General features: G+C 30.7%; 1 protein-coding gene across 1 annotated transcript in view; it reads right to left on the bottom strand.

Annotated features, from left to right (window-relative positions):
• Positions 1–23,853, bottom strand: part of LOC129228462 (phosphatidylinositol 4,5-bisphosphate 3-kinase catalytic subunit alpha isoform-like) — a 37,677-nt gene that overhangs the window by 691 nt on the left and 13,133 nt on the right. The window contains exons 3-13 of the mRNA XM_054863143.1: positions 18,499–18,683; positions 16,822–17,034; positions 14,162–14,371; positions 8,880–9,127; positions 7,978–8,205; positions 7,715–7,903; positions 6,910–7,182; positions 6,459–6,641; positions 5,866–6,030; positions 4,223–4,326; positions 2,713–2,881 (exon numbers count right to left, since the gene is read on the bottom strand). Coding sequence (XP_054719118.1) covers positions 2,713–2,881; positions 4,223–4,326; positions 5,866–6,030; positions 6,459–6,641; positions 6,910–7,182; positions 7,715–7,903; positions 7,978–8,205; positions 8,880–9,127; positions 14,162–14,371; positions 16,822–17,034; positions 18,499–18,631 — 2,115 coding nt within the window. The 5' untranslated portion in view covers positions 18,632–18,683. The remainder of the gene's footprint in view (positions 1–2,712; positions 2,882–4,222; positions 4,327–5,865; positions 6,031–6,458; positions 6,642–6,909; positions 7,183–7,714; positions 7,904–7,977; positions 8,206–8,879; positions 9,128–14,161; positions 14,372–16,821; positions 17,035–18,498; positions 18,684–23,853) is intronic.

The raw sequence follows: 23,853 nt of genomic DNA, 5'->3' as shown, positions 1-23,853 counted from the left end.
TCCATATAACAATATAAACACAATGAAAACAATATAAATGTTGTTTACTTAGTTTACATTAATTTTAAACATTCAAAACCATGTTAACATAATAAAATTTATCATAGTATGATGAAAGATAGATTTAAACAATCAGTGCAAGTAAATATGCTAAACAATTAAAATATGAGTTTGCACTTGTAACCCACATAACACTTCAAACATCTAAACATAAACTCTACTGATGAATTATGTTCTGATCAGCCAAATGAGCTTGAACAAGCTGAAAGAGATGTCAAATCTTTGTTTGAATGAAAAAAAAATGATTTTGATATCGTTAAATTTACAACAAAATAGTGAGTAGCCCATTATGTAGACCCATTAGCGGATAGAATGCAAAGTTGGATTTCTAGAGTTTGAAATAAGTTTTCTAAATTGAAAAGGTAATATACTTAATCAATCTATTTTTCCCTGAAAAATTGATAAAATGTGTTTAAACTGGACACATCTAGTTGGGGTTGAGCAGAATTTTAAGAACAACAATAAACAAATCGTTTGCATTTGACTTTTCAGGTTTTGATATGCTTCTCTTCTTTTCTTTTTTGTAAGTACACTGATACTTACATTTTTCTTCCCTCTTTTTAAAATTAATTCATTTGATAAAAATTCTCTTAATTTTATTATTGCAAGACAAGAAGCAAATATTTTTTTTTGTGCTTGTCATCCTTTTTTTTTTTTTTTTGTAATTTCAGCTTTATTAAGCTATTTTTAAAAAAAAAATGTTAGTTTAATTTGTAAAATAGATTGTTCATAACTTGTATTGGAGAAAAAGTAACTGATCAAAAGCTTCATAAGTTCATAAAAGTTGCATAATTTTTTTTTTTACAAATGTCCAAGTGGAAGTTAAAACAATGTTATTTTGTGTTCACATTATTATAATCTAAGAAAGAAAATTAGAAAGAGTGGTATCCCCCATGAAGGGATCATGTATCCCTTGATGTGGTGATATATGATCCCTTTATGAAATTATTTGAAAAAAATTATTTTACCAAAACTATCTGTTTAATTTCAAATAAAAAAAATACTGTCAGATAGAGGAAAAGATCACATTACTTAAAAAAAAGAAGACAAAAAAATACTTTGCAGCAGAGAAAAAAATTGTGAGCTAAAGTGGGGATCAAGTATTCCCAGTCTCCCCTACTAATGAAGTTTTCATAGTTTTGAAAAAATTTCTGAAAATATTTCAATTTTAAAATGTTTTACTATGGTCTTTTTTTAAAAAAAAATTTTAATAGTTTGGTGAGTGTAAAAATAATTTTACATAAAACTGAATTTCTCTATTTAATTTTATTATACAGTCAGCGTAATATTAGTATTCAATAATCCAAGTTGTTTTTGATCCCAATCAATTCAGATTACAGGAACTCAACTGTAAATTGAATAATAGTTGAAAGGATTATAAAAGTGCTTTGCTTTTGGAATTTTAAGTGCATTGTTTGAAGTTTCATAGTGCAGATATTATTAGTCTCAAACCATGGCTGTGTAGTTTAGTGTTACTGTAGCCGTTTTAACTGTGAATGTACATTAGGGCAGCAATTCTCAAGGTGGGTTCCACCGAAGGCTAAGAGAAGTTCCGGCAGGAGTTGGTCATAGTATAAATTTATTATGTTTTCCAAAGTTATTTCAGAAAAAAATTAAAGGAACAACATTAAAGATTTCAAATGCTCCGTCATATCAAAAAAGTAGTCATTTGTTTTGCATCAACATGCCAACATAATGATTGATTTTAGTGAGAAATCCCTTCCAAAAGTCTTTATGCTACAAATATTTATGCTTGTAAACTTTCATCTTTCAAGCTTTTGAGAGGAATGTCAATGTTTAATTTAATGCTCAGTTCCTTTCCAAATCAAAACTTTGGCATTAAAGTTGACGAAAACTGAAAAAAAATAGGGGGGAGGGGAGCAAACATGGTGTCATATTTGGATCCAGGAGGTCATTTCACAAAAGAACCAACAGAAATACTGTCAGGGGTATTTTTTATTCCTTTTAATTTTATTTATTTGTTCATAATGAACTGAATTCATAATGAATTTAACTTTTAAAAATCCTAATTGCATTAGAGCAAAAACAAAACTTTTTTTTTTAACAATCATGTTTAATTTCCTTCTTTATGCCAGCCAACTTGAATTTTTTGAAAAAAATTTCCATCATTTTATAAATACAAATTGAAAAAGCAAATATTTTGTAGAAAATTATAAATTTTAAGCCTTATACGACACATCTAAACATTTTTTGATTTGAATAAAAAAATTTGTGGTACGTGTGGGCCTAAAGGAAAACTTTTTATCAACTTAAAATTTTGAAGTTTGAAAAAAAAAACGTTTTTTAATACATCCTGATATGCACTGCATATTGGAAGGAATCTGACAATCAAAGTACAATTCTCAAAACAAACCTATAGGGAGATGAGCATAAATATTGTGAAAATAAGCAATTAGAGTATTATGTTTAACTTTAAAATAGGAAGTGTAATGTGCTTTATTTAACAAAATATTTTTAACTTAAAAAAATAAATCATATCAAACTATTACTTTATCTGATTATATCAAAGTTGTTGAAACATTGCACTAAATAAAAATCAGTATTTTTTTCTCATACCTTTTACAGTGGAAAGAACCTAGGATTTAGAAGCTTTATGATAATTGTTAATTCTGATTTTAAATCTTTTCTCACTTTTTGCGTGTCATCTTTTCTCTCCCTCAGTATGCCCGTCAATTTTGTTAATTTTTCAAGTGCTTCTACTTGTCTGACAATAGATTTCAGATGTGATCCAACGCCACGGCAGTATGCTTCTAGCATTAGCCCAAATCTTGTAGCAACGGCAGGATCATGCATTTCTGATCTGAAAAAGTTATTTCCAAGTATTCTTAACATCACATAGAATTACAATCCAAGCTTATTAATGTATCAAATACAATAAAGTAAATAGAAAGTTTATATAATGAGCTCAAAACAATAATTAATATGGCAAATTATTAAAGGGACTGGAAAATATTGCTTTTTGTTCAAACAAATAAATTTTTAACAAGTTTTGATTTTTAATCAATGATGTAAATAGCCTCATTATAAACAACTTTTTAACATTTAACACTTTTTTTTAATTAACATCAGGTGGATTTGGACCAAAGTTTAAGGCGATTAGGTTAAGTTTTTTGTCACATAGCAATCAGAACAAGGGCACCCTCTAGCGCAGCCAGATTAACCTTCTGCAGTGTTTTTTTATCAAAAATACCTTTTGAAGGAGACTTTTTGATCAAAACAGCCTTTTCATATGCATAAACTATTGTATTAGAATTTGCATTTACGTTAAAACCAATGATTCTCCGATGTGTTTTCACCCCCTCCCCCCCTTTGCTGCATCACTGATGCACCAGCTTCTGGGTTTGAAGAAAATCATTATTGGAAGGGGTTGGGGGTGCAAAGTACAATTTTCGAGTTAAAATAGGAGGTCTCAGGCGAATATTTCAAACTAAAAATGTTTAAAGTGCAGTTTACAACTATTTGGATGCTCCAAAAGAAAAAAAAAATCAGTATTGGAAACTTATAAATAAAATTGATATTCACAGCCAAACCAATTTTAGAAACATGTCTGCACTGATATAGATTTTGAGATTATATTGCATGATACGTCGATTTTTCAGACACATCTAAAGCACACAATTCTAAGATTATCTTTGCTCCTATATTTTTTTGGAGATTTTGATGTTGAACAAACCGAATTTGAAAATATATCTATATTTTGGTATTTTTGGGGAGATTTGAGGTACAGTAATTGAATCTTTAAAAAGTGTCTTAACTTAGCTATTGTTTTAAGATGCAAAATAGTTCATTAGGAAATATTTTTATAACCAAGTCCTTTGCTTTCAGAGATTTTTAAGCTCATTAATTTTAAAAAAATACTCAGAACTTTTTTTTGAAAGTTTTCAAAGCAATGCAACAATACTAAAAAAAAGTGAAATTTTCAAATTTTTAACAAAAATAAGATAGTTTTTTAAACATTTACAATCCTATGCAGTCAATATCAAAGAGAATAAAAATGAAAAACACTCAGGCAATTGAAAATGCATACTGTTAACTTATAAATAGCATCTTAAAAGCAGATTATGCAAGAAAAAATCTATTAACAAATTCTTTAAAAATATTTTGATTACTGTACATTAAATCAATAAAAATATTTTCCTACTTCAAATGCCAGAAAAAGAAGTGTCCAATCTTGCGGTTGGAAAGTGCTCTTCGGATCAACAGCTTCGCAAGATTGTTGTCCAAATACGATTCATATTTCAGTACCTAAATATGAAGAACTTATGTAAGAAACTCAGATTTTTTTTAAGTGTCTATAACCTCCAACTGTTATGTAAAATCATATACAATAAAAGTTAAAATTTCAACAGAAGTTTACAATTTTAAACTTTTATTTCACAAAATAGAGGGTAGTCTCCTGTTTGCTTCCCTCTTTCACCCTTATGCTGGTTACACTCATAAAGTGGGCTGTCTCTCCTAGGCTCCTTTGGCAACTGACTGGCATTTGACTACAGACCTGGCATCAGTTTGACAACAGCTTTGCAACATTCTACATAAAACGACATGAACCCAACTGCCATTCCATAAACGTGCTGGATGAGCACAGAGCGCTTCCAACATATTTTTAGTTTGTCTCCAGGGAGAAAAGGGACCTGAATCTTAACTTTCAAAGTGTAAAGCGAGGGATGAATAACTGAAAATCAGCCAATTCACAGATTATTTATAACTGCCCAATTTTTATGGATTAATCAGCAGAAAGTTTATTTTTTAGTTAAAATTATTTTTCAAAGAACAAGAAAGCCGAGTGAATTTCTTAGACCAGTCAATAGTTTCAAACTCTAACTGTCATGCCCCTATTTGATCCAAAATTTACAAAGGATTGTGGTACAGGAGTAAACAACACATTCATTTTTTAGTGAAAATATGCAAATAGATAAGAGGCTACAAGGAAAATTTTAAAAAAGCATACTTTAAGGGAAAAAGAGACCAGATTTTGAAAAAAATGACTTTTAGGGACTTGAAATTAAAAATGAGATTTTTAGAGGAAAGTTGGGAGCCCTGCATGCAGTCCCTGCAGCAATATACCATCAGCCCTCGTTTATCACGGTTGATTCGTTCCAGACTGAACCGCGATAACTGAATTTCCTTGCAGTAGGATTCTATATTTATAAACCGAATATTTTCCTAATTAGAGTGCATAAAACTTACGACAATTTAAATAAGTTTTTAACATAGTTAGACCCCCTTGGACATGAAACAGCACTCCTAGCCACCATTACATTTGTATTACTAATATATTTCACAAAATATGAGAAAATGAGATATTAGATGTAATAAATATCACACTGTTAATAATTGGGAAATAAACTACAAACACACATGCAGTTATTACACACTACTACTAATCTATGAAAATAGCTCTACTTGTTCAATGATGAATTACTTGCCAGTTAGTGACTGTATGCGCCCCTGTTTTTCCTCTACATTTATCCTCATTAAAGTATTTTGTATACAACTTAAAAAGCTAGTACATTTTTGGACACCTTTTTCAGATGTATTTATCCTCTAGTAATAATACAGTTATTTATACTTTTTGGTTAGTGTTTAACGGTTAAAATGAGATAGTGATTCCCAACACTTTCTTCCGCGACCTCCACTCCCTCAATTAGTACAACTACAGCCCATCAGCAGAGCTTCCTTTTTCCAACTGGAGCACTTCATCAGGACATAATGTAAGAAACAATATCGCAAACAGGGGTGTAAGGTACTCAAAGTGTTAGAAATAAAATATAACACATTCCTCACCTGAACTAATTGCAGCAAATACTGTGACATAAGATCATCTGTGAGACTAGAATCCAGCCACAAAACAGCATGTTCACGTACAACTTTGTCGGCATATTTGCAGTCAAGAAGCTCAAGAGCTACTTCAGGAGACACTTGAGGCCATTCTTTGAAAAGGATGTACACCTATCAAAAGAAAATATGTTGAATCACAACTACACACAAATATGAAGCTGAATAATTGGCTATATTTCAGAAGCATTGAGTTAATAACTTCTTAAGACCATGAGTGAATATGAACAAAATATTAATAAACACTTACTGCACTTAATAATTTATATGAAGTTACAATATTACTTGTGTTGCAGATTTTAGTTTAAAAAAAAAATTTAAAAAAGACAAATGAAAATGAACAGTACATAAGTTAATAATAATAAAATAAAAAAAAAAAAAAAAAACTACTTAATTATGTTTAAAATTCAAATTGGAAAATAATAAGTTGAAAAACTTTTTTTTTAATTTTGTCTTGATATGATTGTTAATATTAGTTTTCTTTTTAAACATGTTATTTTTTTAATAAAAATGGGTTTTTAAAACAAAAATAGCAGCAAAACCTGAGAAACTTCATCTCTGCTATTCCATTTTACAGCTTCCAGGAGCTTCGGTAATGAATCTGGAATGGTGAGGCACTCTTTTCGCAGTCTCCAAAGTAATTCCTTTTCTTGCTCAGATATATCAGATAAAGGATCCCTTTCTATTATTTCTTTCAGCATGTCGATATCAGATATATCTGCAGGCTATACAATTTGCAAAGAGAAAAGGATTATCAGTTTATAATTGAGATGAAAAGCTTTTATTATTACTAAACTTTTACAGAAGAAAAATACAGGTATTTATTTCTTTTCTTTCCTGATGCACTTCATTTTAGTAATCTTTACTTCCAAGAAGGATATCAATTTATTGGATACATGGATGAATTATTTGAAAAACTGAATTAATTAAGAATCTAGTAGTGCTTTAAAAAACTACTTATAAATCTAAAAAAGTATATGACATGAAAATTACCTTCCGTTCTTCTCTATCAAGTTTTGAAACAAAAATGGCAAAATCTTCGACTTCCTCCATGGATGGAAAAACAACTGTGCTTCCAAACCTGTCAAACTCGAGTTCTAAGCAAGGGGAATCTTTGTTTGGGTTAGAACCTGTAGTATCAATAGGGTTCAATAATTCATCCATTCCTTTGGGCATTGCCCACAAATGAACACTGACTCGATCAGTTAGAAGTTTCTCTCTATAGTCAAACAAATTAATGTTGCCCCAGGCAATGGCGCAGTGTTCCTGAAACAACAATTGGAAAAATTAAGAAATGTCATTGAGTCATTTGTGACTACATTACATCTTTTTTCAAATACATAGAAATACCATGCATTTTTTTAAATGGAATCAAGAAGAAGAAAAAGATTAATTCAGTTTTAAACACTAGCAAAATAGAGCAGTAAGAATGTATTATACCTAGATATCTTTTAAGTTTTTCCTTTTTTTTTCTAAAGGAATAAACATTGGCTCTATAAAAAAAAATAGTTCAAGAAAAAACTGTCTTAAACATGAAAAAATAAAAGAAAAAAGAGTGCTATTGCATTATAAGTCTCACAAAAAAGTTAGAAACAAAAGTGCAGATTTTTAGCAGATTATGTTTACCTTAAATTTTTAATACCAATGATATAAGTAGTTCAAATATCCACAGACTAAAAAGCAACTGTAACCATTTAAAATTTAGAGATTCATTCTTTAAAAATCTTTCACATAATTTTTTTTTTTTTTTGCAATAACAAATTAAAATTTAATTTCTGGCAGCAAATATAAGACTCACCTCCCTGCGTTTTCTACGAGAAACTGAACAGACTGACAGACAAAGTCTAGCACTACGTGGAATGTCAGGAACAAAGAGGTCATATTCCAACCATTCTTCCCATTTTGGGTTAGAAAACACAACTTGGGATGTATCTCTAGTTTGGCAAAGTGGTTCTGTTCCATGGAAAATCCCAGTTTTCACATAGATCTAAATGATTAAAATGATTATAGAAATAAGCATTTATATGCAGCCAAAAAGACACAATGAAGCATTCTACCTACTTTGTCAACGTCTCGAACATTGACATAGGTTGCCCACAAGATCCTTATTCGTAACATGGCATCAACATTCCAAAGAGACATAGTTTCTTCATTTGCTGGAGCTGGTGGGGGTCGTCGAAGGAAAGAAGGCATGTGGAATTCACAATGAGGTAAAGAGTTACAAACACCTTCCTTGGACATTAGCATCAGTTGAGGAATTTCCCCTTTGGCTATGCAGTTCCTGACATACTGAAAGAACAACATACACAAAATATTTTACAATGAATGACATGACTGTAAAAACCATAGTAACAAACGTTTTCAATGAACATCTTAAATATTTGTGAATAACATTATAAAAAAACTAACATTTGATGTCTACTTAGGGGAAAATAATCTAACTTAAAACTTCTGCTTTTTGGTAAAAAGGCAAATATAAAAACGATGTTTCAAATGTATAAATAGCAATAAAAAGTGCCTTTTAGGGTAAGTATTTTTATCTCTTAAGTTATTTCTTTGTATTGAAAAAGGGGGGTTTCTTCAAAAAAATAATCTTTCTGTAGTTTTATTACTATTTGTGCACTTTAAAAACTTTTTAAATATTTTTATGATTTTTTAAAAATTCCTTATACAACTAATCTCAACTAACTATTATCAAAAATGTACTTTTACCCAGGGAAGTGCACAGGGAGGGAAGGAGGAACACCTGTTGGCCAGGGCCTGAGCCTGAAGGCGGCCCAAGATTTTTAAAATGAGGGTTAAAATATATGTAGGGACCAAGGGGTAAACAATACAGAGGGAGCCTGTAAAAGTCATTTGTGACCGGCGCCAAAATTTCTGTGCAAGCCCCTGCTTTTACCTTCATACAAAGAAAGCACAAATTAAAACAATTATCCTTAAAATATTCAGTGAAATATTCTTACTTTATACTGTGAGATTGGAAATCTTTCCAACAAATATTGATCAATTCCACAGACTTTTAACAGGTAGCTGTGTTGATGCTCACGAGCACAAAGTTGCTGTTGTTCTTTTGTCATTTTCATACACTTCAGTTTTTTCAATATAGCTTCCTGCGTGACACTTTCAGGATAAGCATCTTTAGAAACTTTGACCGTGTACTTCTGTTTCTCGCCAGTAGGAGAGAGGACCCACACACAGACTATTACCAATCCTATGAGAGAACAAAAATTCAAATGTTTTAAATAAAAGACTTTCTTGCATTTATATTAACTGAGTTCACACCAGGGCATTGATATAAGAAGGAAGGACACTTAAAAAAACAAAATTTAAGTATCCTCAGAAGTCAAGATTCAAACAAAGCAAAGAGTATTAATTCAATGGCAAGAGTTAATTCAATTAATGGCAAGTATTAATTAAAAATTATTAATAAGCTTTTAACATTCTCATCCAAAGAGAAATAATAATGTAAAATAATATGAATGTAAAAAAAATCTTAATAAAGAAACAAAGCTACAGTCGAATCCCAACTTACCCGAGGGATGCGTTCCAAGACCAAACGAGTAAGTCGAAATTTTGCTTTGTGGAAAAGGGCATGTGTAATGCTTTTTAAAAACATACATTATTTTAGACACTTGTTAACACTACCTCAAACTGTTTTAAACCATTCCTTAACTATACATTACTGTCTTATATAAAAAACTGAATTTTAATTTGTATTTTTAAAAAAGCTGTTTTAATAAACAGAAAATACTGTTACGATGCATAAAATCGATGATCAACAGGAAAGAGAGACATATAATAAATATATATAGTATATAATATAAGTATAATATAAGCATGTGTACAGTATGTAGTAATAATAAAATGATGTACTATAATAATACTGTACAGTAGATCCCGTAATATTTGTAACTTTAAAAAATGAAGATGCTCACGATTTATGCTGCATGATCAAATTGTTATTCTAATATATTTTTAAATACAGTTGGACATATGGTACATATGGAAGATTCACTCACACCTTGTCGTGATGCGCGCGTTTAACTTTGAAGAGTTATTCAAAAACCAAAAAGATAACAATTCTAGGCTGTGGAAGTGGAAGCATCGCAGCCACACAAAACCTCAGATCAACGGCTGCCTTAAATGCCAAAGAACAAAATTTAAAAGACTTACCCCGTGTTGCGTGGGTGTAGACGATAGGAAAAACACATTGATTACCGTACGTTCTTTATTTCATGTTAAACTTCAGAGCAGACAAGATGACAGGACTTTTGCATAGTGATCACCAGAAAAAAACATTATTCACTTGATAAAAAAGGCAAATGCGCGGAACACATACTTAAAAGAGTTCAAAAAAAAAAACGTGGAGCTGGAGCTTGCAAAGTTCGTTAAAGATCGGAAAACGGGGAGTTCATTTGGATGGTTGTGAAGCTATCAAATTAAAATGGGCGCAGGACGTGCAGTTTACTTTGAAGATGGTGGGGTGTAATTCAGGGATGCATCATAATCAAGGATGTCAGTTGCAGGCCATGCCATGTTGGAAAAAATGGCGCACGAGTTGGTAATCTCATGGTGACAGTGTTGAGATCATCACACAATTAAAAATGGATCGGGGGTAATTGCATAATTGCGGCTCCGTATCACCACTACAAGCTATGTAAATCATCAAAAAAGGTCATTAATGAAGGGCTCGATTCCGGTACATTCTGCGTGCCGCCATCGGACGCCATCATACACGTAGGTGATGCATTTCCTATGCAACTATCACTAGTTGCAGTAAAGCTTAACTATCTTGGTTAAATACATTAAGAAATAAAAATAAAAGAATTTTCACCTCATTTTGAGGTCTTCAAACACCAGGCGGAGAGCCACGGCCGTCAACGGAGCCGTGCACATATCCTTTTTTTTCGCCATCATTGGAGAGAAACGGAGCCGCGAAAAGCACGTCTGATCGGACTGGGAGCAGCAAGCGGAGTGAAGTGGGGTGGAAGAAATGAATCGGTGAATGAGCGATCGGATCCGGGTTACGCGGAGATGCGCGGGAACCAATGAGTGTGTTTGGCGCCCAAACAACGAAGGGAAGGGGACGCTACACCATTTTAATGGCCGACAAGAAGATGAAAAAAATCGGATCAACGACTGAAAAATTGTCAAAAAGCTAGACAATGGGAAAAATGAATAAGTCACATATTTGATATCATAAAGTGCGCGAAATTTAAAGGGGAACGCGGGGAAAACGTGGAATACACAAGAAAAAAAAAAGTACTAAATGGAGGAAAAAAAACCGATTAAAATGACCAAAAACATGGGAAAAAAATAAATGGGTAAAAAAATGTGATATGCATTATCACACACCTAATTGTCCTGTTACCTTTGACGTATTTTTTAGTTGTTCAAGTACATTGAGAACCTTTAGCTTTTCTTTAATTGTCTGAAACTTTTTCTTTCTATCGTCACAAACTTTAGACGGAACAGTGTTTTTAGGTGCCATTATATTTCATCAACTTTCGCATTTAGAATGAAAAAAATATGGTAAATATGGAGCAGTTATTTGTATACACAAACAATACTATGTTCAGACTAGTACAGTGAGGAAACTTCTGCTGCCTGTGATACTAAAGGGATGAAGCTCTATTCATGAAAAAAATATTTTTAGCAGCCATTAACAAAACCAATACTTTCACATTTTGATTCCCTTCTGAAAATTTTTTGTTGCGCGTGAAGATTTCACGTTAGGTCAAAAATTATTTACTAGCGAAAATATTGCGCCACATTTCTCGTAAGTCCAATCACGTTGTAGCGGGAATTGACTGTAAATTATTTTTGAAAAAACTTTGCAATTATCAATGTATTACAGGGAAATAAATATGTGCAATGAGTATAATACTTCCAGAAAAGAGGATCCTATAGCAATACATGACAATTACTAATATGAATGCATTGTAATTTTTAAAACAATATAATTAAGAGTATATTTAATATTATTAATTCTATCAAAATTACATCACAAAATATTTTTCTAACAATAAATAAGATAGTTCAAGGAAATCTTTTCTAATTCAAACTGAAAACACTGAACCAGTGACAAAAATAATCATTAGACATCTATAAATCAAAATAATAATAATAATAATAAGTAAGAGAAAAATATTACATACAGCACTATAAAAAAAAAATATTTTTATTTTTTTCTTTTTCAGGGAAAATAGAATTGGATACTGTTTCTCAGACCTCATTATAAAAGTATTGGGTAATTTTAATTTAAGGGAAGGGAAAAAATAGCAGAAACAAATATAATATTTCTCATGTAATAGTTTCCTAGATAAATAGTCCAATCATGAAGAAGCAGTTAATGCAATAAGATGAATCTAAACCTGAGTAGGAAAAACTTCAATGTTGGTTAAGTTTTGGAGTTATTGAGGAGTTTTAAGATGTTTTTGATCTTTTTGATCACAATATGTGAATATTGTTGTGGGGTACCTTAATTGGGGTACTTAACAATGAACAGAGGTGGGTTGTCCAGTGATACAATTGAATACATGAATCCCATGGAGGTAATTGATTGAAATAACACTTTTTCTGATTATGACTAAGTGTTTAGAATCCTCTTTAAGTTACAGATCACTCATAAAGGTAGTATATGTTTGGCCTGATCAGACAAATATAAATGCACAAAGTGATCAGTGATTTGAATTACAATGAAATTACTAAAGAATACAAATAAAATAACAAACTACTCAGATAGGTGGAATGATTAAAAACCTTGGAGGAGAGAGGGTTACAAGGATCTTTTAATAACAGAAACAATTTTGTTAATTTTAACAAACCAACTAGCTGTAATACTAATTCCATAGAAAGCACAGAAAAGAACATTACATAGTCAACAAAGTGAATTTAAATTTTTGTTTTGGATGCCATTCATTTGAAATTCATATGAAGTCAAAAAACTTTTTTTCTTTTTTAATTGTTAAGGATACAAAATGCAAACTGAAAAGAGCACTAATTTCAATAAAGTAGTCTCAAGTTTTATTTTTATCTTTGTACAGAAAAAGTTTATGTGGGGGAATTTACTTTTAAGTAGGTGAACTTCTAAAGAGAAATAAATATCTATTCATAAAAACAATTCCACAAAGCGTTTTTTCCCCCCAAGTACAAAAATTATAGTAAAAAGGATTAAAATATGCAAAAAACTTTAATTTTATGTTCTCAATAACTTAGATGTATTCATTAATTCCACTAATAATTATGTCTTTAAGTGCAGACTAAGAGCTTAACAAAAAGTAGCCAGGAGATGATATATGAGATCTGTACTTTGGCAAGTATAAATGTCATATAGGGGAAAGTGTTGTACCTTGGGACGCTTTTCATATTTTAATTTTTAACGTCAATTATTTGAACCAAATTTAAAATCTAAAAATCACATTAAAATACCCCAACATACTTCTATGCAGTACATTTTTTAAAATTCCAACAGTTTGAAGATAAAAGGTTGCCAACTATTCATAGTAAAAGTTCCAAGTTGTTCCAAGGTACAACATCCTATTGTACCGTGGGGCACACTGGGGACTATTGTTGGGAACACTGTTGTACTATGGGAAAGTCTTCATGGTTCAGGAAACAGCCATATACTTAAACTAATTTTACACCAGAAAAAAAAAAAAAAAAAGAAAAAAAATCATGGTAGTGAATTAAATCACGAACAATTGATTATGAATTATTATATCTAACATTAAATTTGTTTAAAAGACTACATAAGATTATAACATTGTTCCATGTCCCTAAACATATCTTAATTATTGAGAACCATGCATATGTAGCACCTTCGAATGTGTCCTACGCTAAAAATTTTTGGCTGTCCCAAGGTACAATCACCACTTCATTTAAGAAAAATCAAAATAAAATTCAGTAGATTAAATTTACAAATACGAATACAGAAAAGGAAATGAAAATGAAGAAAATATTTATTTTGGAGTCATGACAATTTCTTTCTCTCACAAAATCGTCAATTTTATTCATTTAATGCTGATTTTTACAATGGCACCATTTAGTGGTGAAGGTTACTATTAGAGATTACAAAAACATGGCTGATAAAAATAGATTCTTATAAATAAGCAGTATCCCAAGGTACAAGCGTTCCAAGGTAGAACAGTCTTCTCTACCACCTCTTTGCAATGCTTATTACCACTAATGAAACAGATGTGCAGAGGGGGATATATGACTTCTGTTCCATAAAAATATTTTTTACCTTTATCAAGCTTTTTTTCAAGATTTGGTGGCAATTCTCTAGAATTTTCAATTTCAGGTGGATAAACATAAGATGCAAGTTTGTCTTCAGCTCCTGAATCACGAGCTTCAACAGCTTCCTTACAAACACTTAAAATACTGCGACGAAACTCTATCACCTCAGCGTCCTTCATTTCATCAAATTCATGAACAGGCATTCCAATGGCTAAACCTGAAAAAATTTGAAGAGTTTTTATTACTCTTGTTATTTGGAGTTAAAATAAGTTACAGTTTTATATCAATTTATTTTATATTTATTTAAATTTGAGAACATTTTGTGAAATGGAAGTACAAAAGACAACAAACATTTAGCATTTAGCTAGAGTTTGGAAATAACTGCTTTCCAATAGGGTTTTAAAAAGTTATAAAATTAAGTGACTTTATGTAACAAAAAATGTAATAGTCAAGACTTGTTTAAAATAGACTTTTTTTGTATGCGTTTTTAAAGACAAATAATTTTAAAACATAAAATAAAAGGGATGTGTTGATCATAAACAAAGATATTGGACTTCAGTAGTTATTGTAAAAATTACTACAGACTAATCAACAATTTTGTTATTAAAATTTTATTCAGTACATATTAAAGAGTATGAATTTTTGCACAAAATATATACAGTGGCTCCCAAAAGTGTTCGTACACCTTGAAATTTTGTAGTAAAACCAAAATAACGCAAAGCTGAGTTCGAATATGAAGTCCAATTTTTTTTCACACCATTCCTATGCCATTCTGAAAAAAACCTAGTAGTTTTTTTCAAAATATTGCCAGATTTTATTTTTGAAATTTGTCAAAAAACGAAGAGACAAAGAAAAAATACGCCACAAAAGTCATCGTACACTGAAATATTTTTGAATAAATTGATGATTAAAATTATCATATGTGGTTTTTTTGTTATTTTTGTATTGTAATGACACTGTAAAGTCATTTGCCTTTAATTTTTTGTTTATTTATTCCCTAATATTCTGTTTATTATTTTTAAATGGCAGCTATAAGTAGAAAACAACAAACACGATTCGAAATTTGATTTTTTCCCCTCACAGTAGACATAAATTGGTTTAAAATGTCTCTAAATTAGTTAATTTATACCATTCTATAGTGAAGTGCTTAAAAAAATGATTTAAAGACAAGAATCGGATCGAAAACAAGGTAAGAAAAGGTCAACTGGCAAAGTTAACAAAGTCTGATCAGAGGTTTACAGTTAAAAAAATTATGAAAAATACACATTTGTGTGCTGAAAAAGTTTCTGCAGAATTGAATGAAACATTTTATGTTTAATTTTCACCTAAAATTGTTCGTCAAGTTCTCTGATTAGCGGGATCTCTTCATGCAGAAATTTTCTTGTTCGTGAGAAAAACAGTAAGCTTACGCTTTCCGTCGTAAAATCAATGATAAATAAGCTCAAAACGTTTTGGAACAACTTCTTACTTATACAGGAAAATAAATTCAATATTTTAGGTTAAATTGTTGCGTATCTGTCAATAGAAGAAAAAATAAGGAATTTAATCTTAAGAACTTAGTTGGATCACTTAATCAGGACGGTGAAGGTGTTCTTGTGTGAAAGTGCATAACTGCATCAGGACTTGGAAATTCAGAATTTTTAGAAGAAATAATGCATTATGCTGTTCATTTAAATATTTTAAAAAACAATTTTCAACTATTAACCCAAAATTTGGTAATCGGAAAAACCTTTGTTTTTTATTAATATAACGATAAGAAGTACAAGTTTGCGGTGCCCCAAAAATAAGCCTTAAACTTAGTAATATCTCCTCAATCGCCAGATTTAAACTTAATGGAACATATTTGGAGATATCTGGTGGCTAGATTACGAAAATACACCATTGAAACTAAAAGCGAAATTGAAACAGTAAGACTCGAAGAGCAGCTGAATACTTACTCAGAAATTGCATAAAAAAAGAAAGAAAAAGCAACGAAATCTATTCCCAGACGTTTAAAAGCTGTTGTTGATACTGTATGATATTCTACTAAATAATAATTTTGTAAAAAGTTAGATTATTTACTACTTTTTTGACATTTTTTCAAAGTATACGAAGACTTTTGTGAGATAAAATTTCCGGCACTTTTTGGTTTTTGATTTTCAAAAAAATAAGTTTTAATGTTTTATTTAAAATTTTCATGTAGTTTTGTTAAAAACAGATCACAGATCTTACAATAAAATACCTATTCCGAAATATTAATTCTAACCAATGGATAAGGTCCTATTTCATTGAAAGTCGTAGGTGTACGAACACTTTTGGGAGCCACTGTATAAAGCCAAAAAAAAAAAAGTAAGAAAAGAAAGGTTGCTCCAAGTTTAGACATTAAAACCTGAAACAGAAAAAAAAAAAAAAATCAAGTATTGTTCGAAAATTAAAATTGCTAACAGACAGTGCCAAACCTGCTCCATTTATGCATTACAAGGAAGAAAACAAAAATACAACAGTTGTACCAGTGCCTTTGAAAAAGGCTGCAGAAGAATATATTTATCACTAAATTACATCATTTTTTTTCAACCTGTCTTTGAATATACATACAGACTTTGAACATACCAGGAGTATGAAACAACATGTTTAAAAGGAAATTAACATTTTAGGGAGGGGGAAAAAACTTTTTTTTTTCTGATATACCTATTTCAGAGTTTAGCATCTTTTCTTCCTTGTTGCCTTTAGGTTCAACCACTTTAAGTATAGGCTGAAAGAGGCGCAAATCACAGAGACGACGAGATTCATCATAAAACTCTTCCTTTTCAGCATCTTGAGTGATTGAAACAAAAATATATGAACATTGTTCCCCTAGTTTGTGAAATAAAGGATAACGCTTTGCTTCATGCCATAAGTCACCTGAAAGAGATTGAGATATATTACAAATATAAGTAGGACACTTTTGAGCCCCAAAAGTGTTTCTCAATCTTTCATTAGTAATCATTCTTTACAACAAGTTATTTGAGAAATATTTTAATGGTCTTTTGTATTGTTAAATCAATTCATAAGAATATTCTGAGCTTTAATTGTTCCAAAAAAGTCATGAATATTCAAAAATATTTCCTTGAACATGAAGGAAATTGTTTCAATAGTTTTCTTTTGTTGAAGTTTGGAATTATTGAATCAATTTTTAAAATCAGTTTTGGAAGGGATTGAAGAAGAAAAAGTGCCAAAAATTTACTTCTGGCATACTGAACTGATGAAAATTAGTGGTTAATTTTAATTCAATAAAATAACATTTAATATCTTTACTGTTATTATCATTATTTCATAAAAAAACAATATGTTTAAAGATAAATTAAAGATTGATTTATTTTATAAAAGAATTTATCCCATATTACAATGCTTTAAGATTAAAAAAATAAACAACTAAAATGTACTTCAGATCCTATCCAACCAAAGATACCATCTTCATTAAGGGTGACTGGGGACTTTAAATATGCTCCAGGAGTTGTTTAGCTTTTGGTTTAGTTCTAAATTATCTAACTGTCTCTAGATGGTGCGGATATCTATCTTGTGCTGTCAGAGCTAAATTGGACTTCCACCTAAATGGGTGTTTGGTTAAAAAACGGAAGTTATACTTCTCTGCCTTAAATCGAGTAGCTGTGCTACTTGGGCTCAGTTACTCGAGTGGTATAAGTAACAACAACAACACTAATCAAGCTTCCCAATTTCTATGCTTTAACAAATTTCTTTTAGACAACAAAAAATTGCATGAAAATATCAATTGTACTGTAGGTTGTTGATCAGAATTTGCTAATATTATAAATTTTAAAATCACTTAAGAACATTATTATTTTAATATCGAGATGAATGAAGCCACTTTGTACTTCGTACTGCTCCTCATTGGAAGTTTCACACCAACTTAAACAACATATCTTTGATCACAACTCAAATCCCCTTTTTTTTTGGGGGGGGGGGGACAGAATGCTCTTTTTGGAATTCGATCCTGATGGTCCTTTTCTTCAAGAGTCAGCACTATGTCGGTATAATCAGAATCTGTCATAGAATTAGAAAAATTCAAAAGCAACAAAATTTAAATTTAATATCTGTTTTACTTTACATTAAATTAATTTAAATAAAGATTTAAATTTGTGTACCACTTCATTGTTGATATTAAAAGTATCTAATACTCAGCTGGTCTGCAAATAGGCAGTATACTGAATACCAACCATATATTCTGCGAATTCTTATTAAAGAATTCGATTTTGAATAAATTCAAATGTTTCATTTGTTTGACTTCCATGCTCAATTTTTGCATGCTTCCAACACATAAATTACATATGTGAACAAAGATAAACACACACAAAAAAAAATGCTTACTTTTGACAGTTTCTAAAGTGGCATCTCGAACACATGTTAGTGGAATAATAATTCCTGTAGGCATTAGGCAGTCAATTGTGATGGTTGGAGGCATCAGATGATGCCCCCATAATTCACCTGATGAAGGTGGCATCTTGAACCTTCTTTATTGGGCCAAGGACTGGAAACCTTGGCTTATATATTTCCTAAAATTAAATGAAACAAAACTCTTAAAATGTTTGCATTAATGACACCAGTGTCTGATTAACTTCTGAAGTTAGGGGAGGCTCAGTCTCATTCCGAGATCCTTCTTGTAACTGGTAACCCTTGTTTGCAGTGTACGATGTTTCTAAAAATTCTTATGAAACAAAACTCCCTGATACTAAAATTATTGTAGCTATTAGGCATTAATATAACCAAAATTTCAGTGAATGAAATTATTAGACATTTTCACTTTACATGCAAGCCATGGGCAATCAGGTCACTTTCAAAAAATCATAAACCACACGTTATGAGAAAAAATACTGAAGGCCGTGTACATTAGAGATGAGTTCGGGCAAATTTTTGAGAGCCCAGGTCCTCCTGAGCCCGAAAATTTATAACTGATTCCGCCCGAGCACGGGTAATATTGTCTCGGACCAAAATCCGAGATCGCCGGAGCCCAAAGGAAACTTTCTTGTATCAAAAATAGTGATGTGGATCGGGTAAATACCCAGCGGGTAGGTAAATATTTTTTGGGTATTTACCCAAGGCCTGGGTAAATATCCAAAAACTAGGTATTTTACAAAAAAATGCAGAAAGTGAATGGGATTTTTTTTTTTTCAGATCTAAATATGAAATACCTGGTAAAACTGATACATACATATGTATTACACAGTTTATAACAATTTTTTATTGAAAGACTTGATGAAATTATGAGAGATTACATATCTTGTGAACCAAAGAATCTTTCTTTTCAATGTCACAATTGGAGAAGTATAAGCAATTCAATGATGAACTTCAGGATTTCAAATTCACAATCTAGGTTAGTCATATCCAAAATGAAAAAAAAAAGAAGCATGAGGGATGTTTGGAAGAATAAACTGAGAAGTTATTAAGATATCATGACGTTATTTATTCATTTTATTGCTGTTTAAGTGATAAGGTGGCAAATATAGAAACAGTTTTCACATTAATAAGCAAAAAACAAATCAAAATATTGTTTTCTGTTGCCTTGCTCATTTGCATTTGCTCCCTGGTACTTCATGATGAAAATTTATTCAAACTATTTTTATTGACATTTCGTTACATTTTGATGTCATGCAGAGACATATTACTCAGTTATAAAAGACTAGGACCTAAGAAAAATTGATGTTTGCTTTTTTTTGGTAACCAGTTAAGCTTTTTACTTTCTGTAGAATGGCTTTTTATATTTGAAATTAGGCTATCAACATTGATTAGGCATATCCAACACATTTAATGTGAATATCATATTAGATTGCTACGTTGTTTCACACAATAATTCTTTAAATATGTGATCAAAATACAATTTTTGGGCAAAAATTTATTTTGTCTATGGTTGGTTACATATATACATAGTGGAATACATACAGAAAAGTATTTTAGTTGAATATAAATTTTTGAAATAAATGCCCAGGTAAATACCCATTTTGGGTATTTACCCGGGTATATACCCTGGGTATTTACCCCCAAAAATAAATACCTGGGTATTTTACATCACTAATCAAAAACCAAGCTTTCTACAGTCTGACACATGGAGGTAGGTCTGACATGATATCTCTGCAAATGAAAAATGTTTTGTCAAATGTTCTTCTCAGAAGTTTCTAAATTTTCTCAAAATGCTCCACTTCAAATGCATGACTGTATGACATATTGCAAATAATTATCGCAAAAAAAAAACACAATAAATAAGAGTTAATTTTTTTCTGGGGGGGGAGGTAAATTTTCTCATTGATTGAATTGCTTTAAATGTTTCTTTCATTTTCTCACAGTAGGAAAATGTTTATTTGCTTTGAATTAGTTTGGAGATTGACTATTGAATATCTTTGCTTGAGCCCGAGCCCGCCCGAGACCAAAACCTATTTTTGGTTCTAGAGCCCAAGCCCGTCTCATCTCTAGTGCTATCCACTTGTTAAGCATTAAAAGGGGCTCAGATGAGCCAATTTTTAGACTTTTGAAAAATGGGTTTTTTGAGTAATCTTACTTCAAAAATCGTCAATTTTTGGAAATTTTCCAAATTTCCAATTTTATTTCCAAAGCCTGTATGCATCTAAGGATTGTAATATAATATGCTAGGAAACTAACATATAAGGGCTTTAGACTGCCATCTTTGTTTAATAAAAAACCTTTTATTTCATGGAGGAAAAAATCATAAAATCGGTAAAAATGTAGTTTTTTCGCCACAAAAATAATTTTTTTCTTTATCAAGAAACCAAACTAAATTTTCAAAAACAATGTCTAGATGATATATGGGTCCTTACTTATTTTTAGAAAAAAGAATTATTTAAATAGGTTAAAAAATTTTGAAATAGTGTCCACTTCAAATAGAGTGTTTTGCTGGATTTTTCCAAAATGGCTGATTTTGTGCAGACTTTTAGTAGGCTGTTAAATTAAGAAAAAAAAATTTTTTTTTCTTTTGGGATATTTCATATGTCCCTTAGTTGTAACTACTGTAATTTTTTCAAAAAAAATCGGCGATGGTCATATGACACTTTTCATACCTGCCTGATTTGAAAAGAAATGACTCATGAGATACTTCCTTAAAATTTGGTAAAATATGTTAGATACTTTAATCAAGCAACATTAAAAAAACAATACCTACTAAATAGAGCAATACAACTTAAAGGCAGTTTTGAGTAAAGCACAGTAAACTAAACTATAAAATATCTGCGAACACAATTCAAAGGTATTAAGTATGAAAATCAATATGCAGCGGGTAGGCGAAAATTTTAGTAAGAATGCCTTTCGCTTTCAATGCATCCATAAAAGCAAAATGTGAATATATTTTCATAAATTTATCTTCCTTTTCATTTTTAAATAACATTAATTGACAGCTATCAGACGAGCACATATCTATGCTAAATGTATCTGGGCAGCAGCAAATGTATCTGTGCTCAACATGCGCGTGAGTCCATATTATCTAGCTATGGAGTAAAGTTCTTTAGGATACATTGAATTTATTTTTACTCTTAAACACAATGTTATGAGCAAACCTGATTAAAAATGCATTCAAGAATGAATAAACACTTCAAAATAATAATAATAATAACTACGAAAGAACTTTGACGTGAAACTCAATTTTCTAGAGTCATCAAAATCTGAACTTAATGTTACAGATATACATTCACATTTCATTTGCAAAGTGCCAGTGATAGGAAAAAAAATCAAATGACGTGGGTCAGAGATTCTTAACCCCTACTCCGGCGAATTGGCAATGGTATACAATTCATTTTGTGCGTTCAAATAGTTTATAAAGTCAAAATATTGTGCATATAAATACAAATGTAATGACCAACAACGGGCACTGGGCACTGAGTCTAGCTAGGATGCTCCTAGTTAATTTATTAGACCCCAATGAAGATCAATGACCCTCCTCAAGCTATCTATCCCCTTGCTCATTAGCCTCTTCTGGCAAGCTCTTCCAAGTGCCCACAACCCTACTAAAGTAGCAATTTTGAACATTTGAGGCAAAGGGGAAGATTGGAAGTAAGGAAATAAAAGCACAATGAACACTAACTGGATTTCCAGTGAATAACCAAAACACAATCACCCCTGTTCCATACCTTAATTATTTTAGCACACATAAAGAAAATGTTGTACTTAAAATTCAACTTTATAAAATTATAAAATTCAATTTTATATTTAAAACACAAACTTTAAGTTAAAATGTTAGGTGCTCAATTGTTTAAATTAAATTTTTTGTTAAAAAATCTGTAATAACCAACAATCAGCAAATTATAATTAAAATCAAAATTGTAAAGTTAAATTAGTTTTTAATTAAACAAAACAAAAGTAATTAATTTTAGTTATTAAAAAAATAAAATGTAACAAGCTAATCTGATGTAGCATGTGTTTAAATAACTTTTAAATGCCTAAAATATAAAAACATTTACAAGATGCAAAAGGATTGAAATCTCAAACAAAGGAAGCAAATTATCCCAAACTAAGTTTAATGTTGGCATGTTTCCCATAAAATAAAATTTATTTATTTATTACAAAAATTCAACATAACATATGCTAATCTATGGCAGCATATGTGAAAGTTACATCTGATTGGCCAAAATATTTAAATATTTGCAAGATGCAAAAAGATTGAAATTTCAAACACAAGAAGCAATTTTTCGCAAACGTTGAACGTTGGCATGTTTTCCTTAAAAAAAAGTTATTTATTTTTTACTAAAATTAAACATAAAATATGCTAATCTAAGGTAGCATATCCGAAAATAACATTTGATTAACCAAAATATTTAAATATTTGCAGGATGCAAAAAAATTGACATTTCAAACACAAAAAGAATTTTCCGCAAAATCCGAGTAAGTTCAATGTTGTCATGGTTTCCAAAATAATTCCTATGCTAATTATTTAAAGTAAACAAAAAAAAAAGGCTAATCTAAGATAACATATGTCAAAAAAACTTCTGATAGTAAAAAAACATTGAAATCTTTACAAGATGCAAAAAGATTGAAGTCTGAAACACAGAAGCAATTTTTTGCGATGTTGCATGTCGAACTCATTTTCAGAAAATTGCATTGGTGAAATTTTTGTCAAAATTTTTTCCGCACAATCCAATGATTTTTTAAAGAATTCAAGTACAGTAAAATCCCACTAATGCGGGCACTAATGGGATAAATTTTTTTGACCGCAATAGAGGGGTGTCTGCAGGACAGGGGTTTAACAGTGTTATTTGCCTTGGAATTGGGGAATGAAAAATTGTCCGCATAAGAGAGGTGTCTGCAATTGAGGGGTGGCTGTTAGGAGGGGTTTTACTGTACCAGGAAACTTTTCCAAGGTTTTAAAACTTTTTCAAGGTTTTCAAGCACTTGAAAATGAACCCTTTTTTCAAAGTTTTCAAGGGCATACGAACCCTGTCGATCAACATTAATGTGTTATACAAACTTTTAGAGCTAACATTCTGAATTTTCAAATCTCATTAAAAAAAATTTCAAGATAGATGCCGTGCGTAGAATAATTACACTGTTTGAAGATCTTTCGCAACAACATGTAAGTTTTAACTATAAAGCATTCAAGAAAAGCGACCTGTAACTTTTTAAGCATACATTTGATGTAAATATATTTTTGTTTCAGTTATTGCTTATATTTTATGATTTCAGTTCCTTTAATTTCTTTCATTGAATTTTTATTTTTTTCTCGTTGAG

The sequence above is a fragment of the Uloborus diversus genome, chromosome 8 (assembly GCF_026930045.1).
Source record: "Uloborus diversus isolate 005 chromosome 8, Udiv.v.3.1, whole genome shotgun sequence".
In the NCBI taxonomy this organism is placed as follows: Eukaryota; Metazoa; Arthropoda; class Arachnida; order Araneae; family Uloboridae; genus Uloborus; species Uloborus diversus.
Note: the sequence above shows the minus strand (reverse complement) of the source record. Positions and strands in the feature narration are given on the sequence as shown.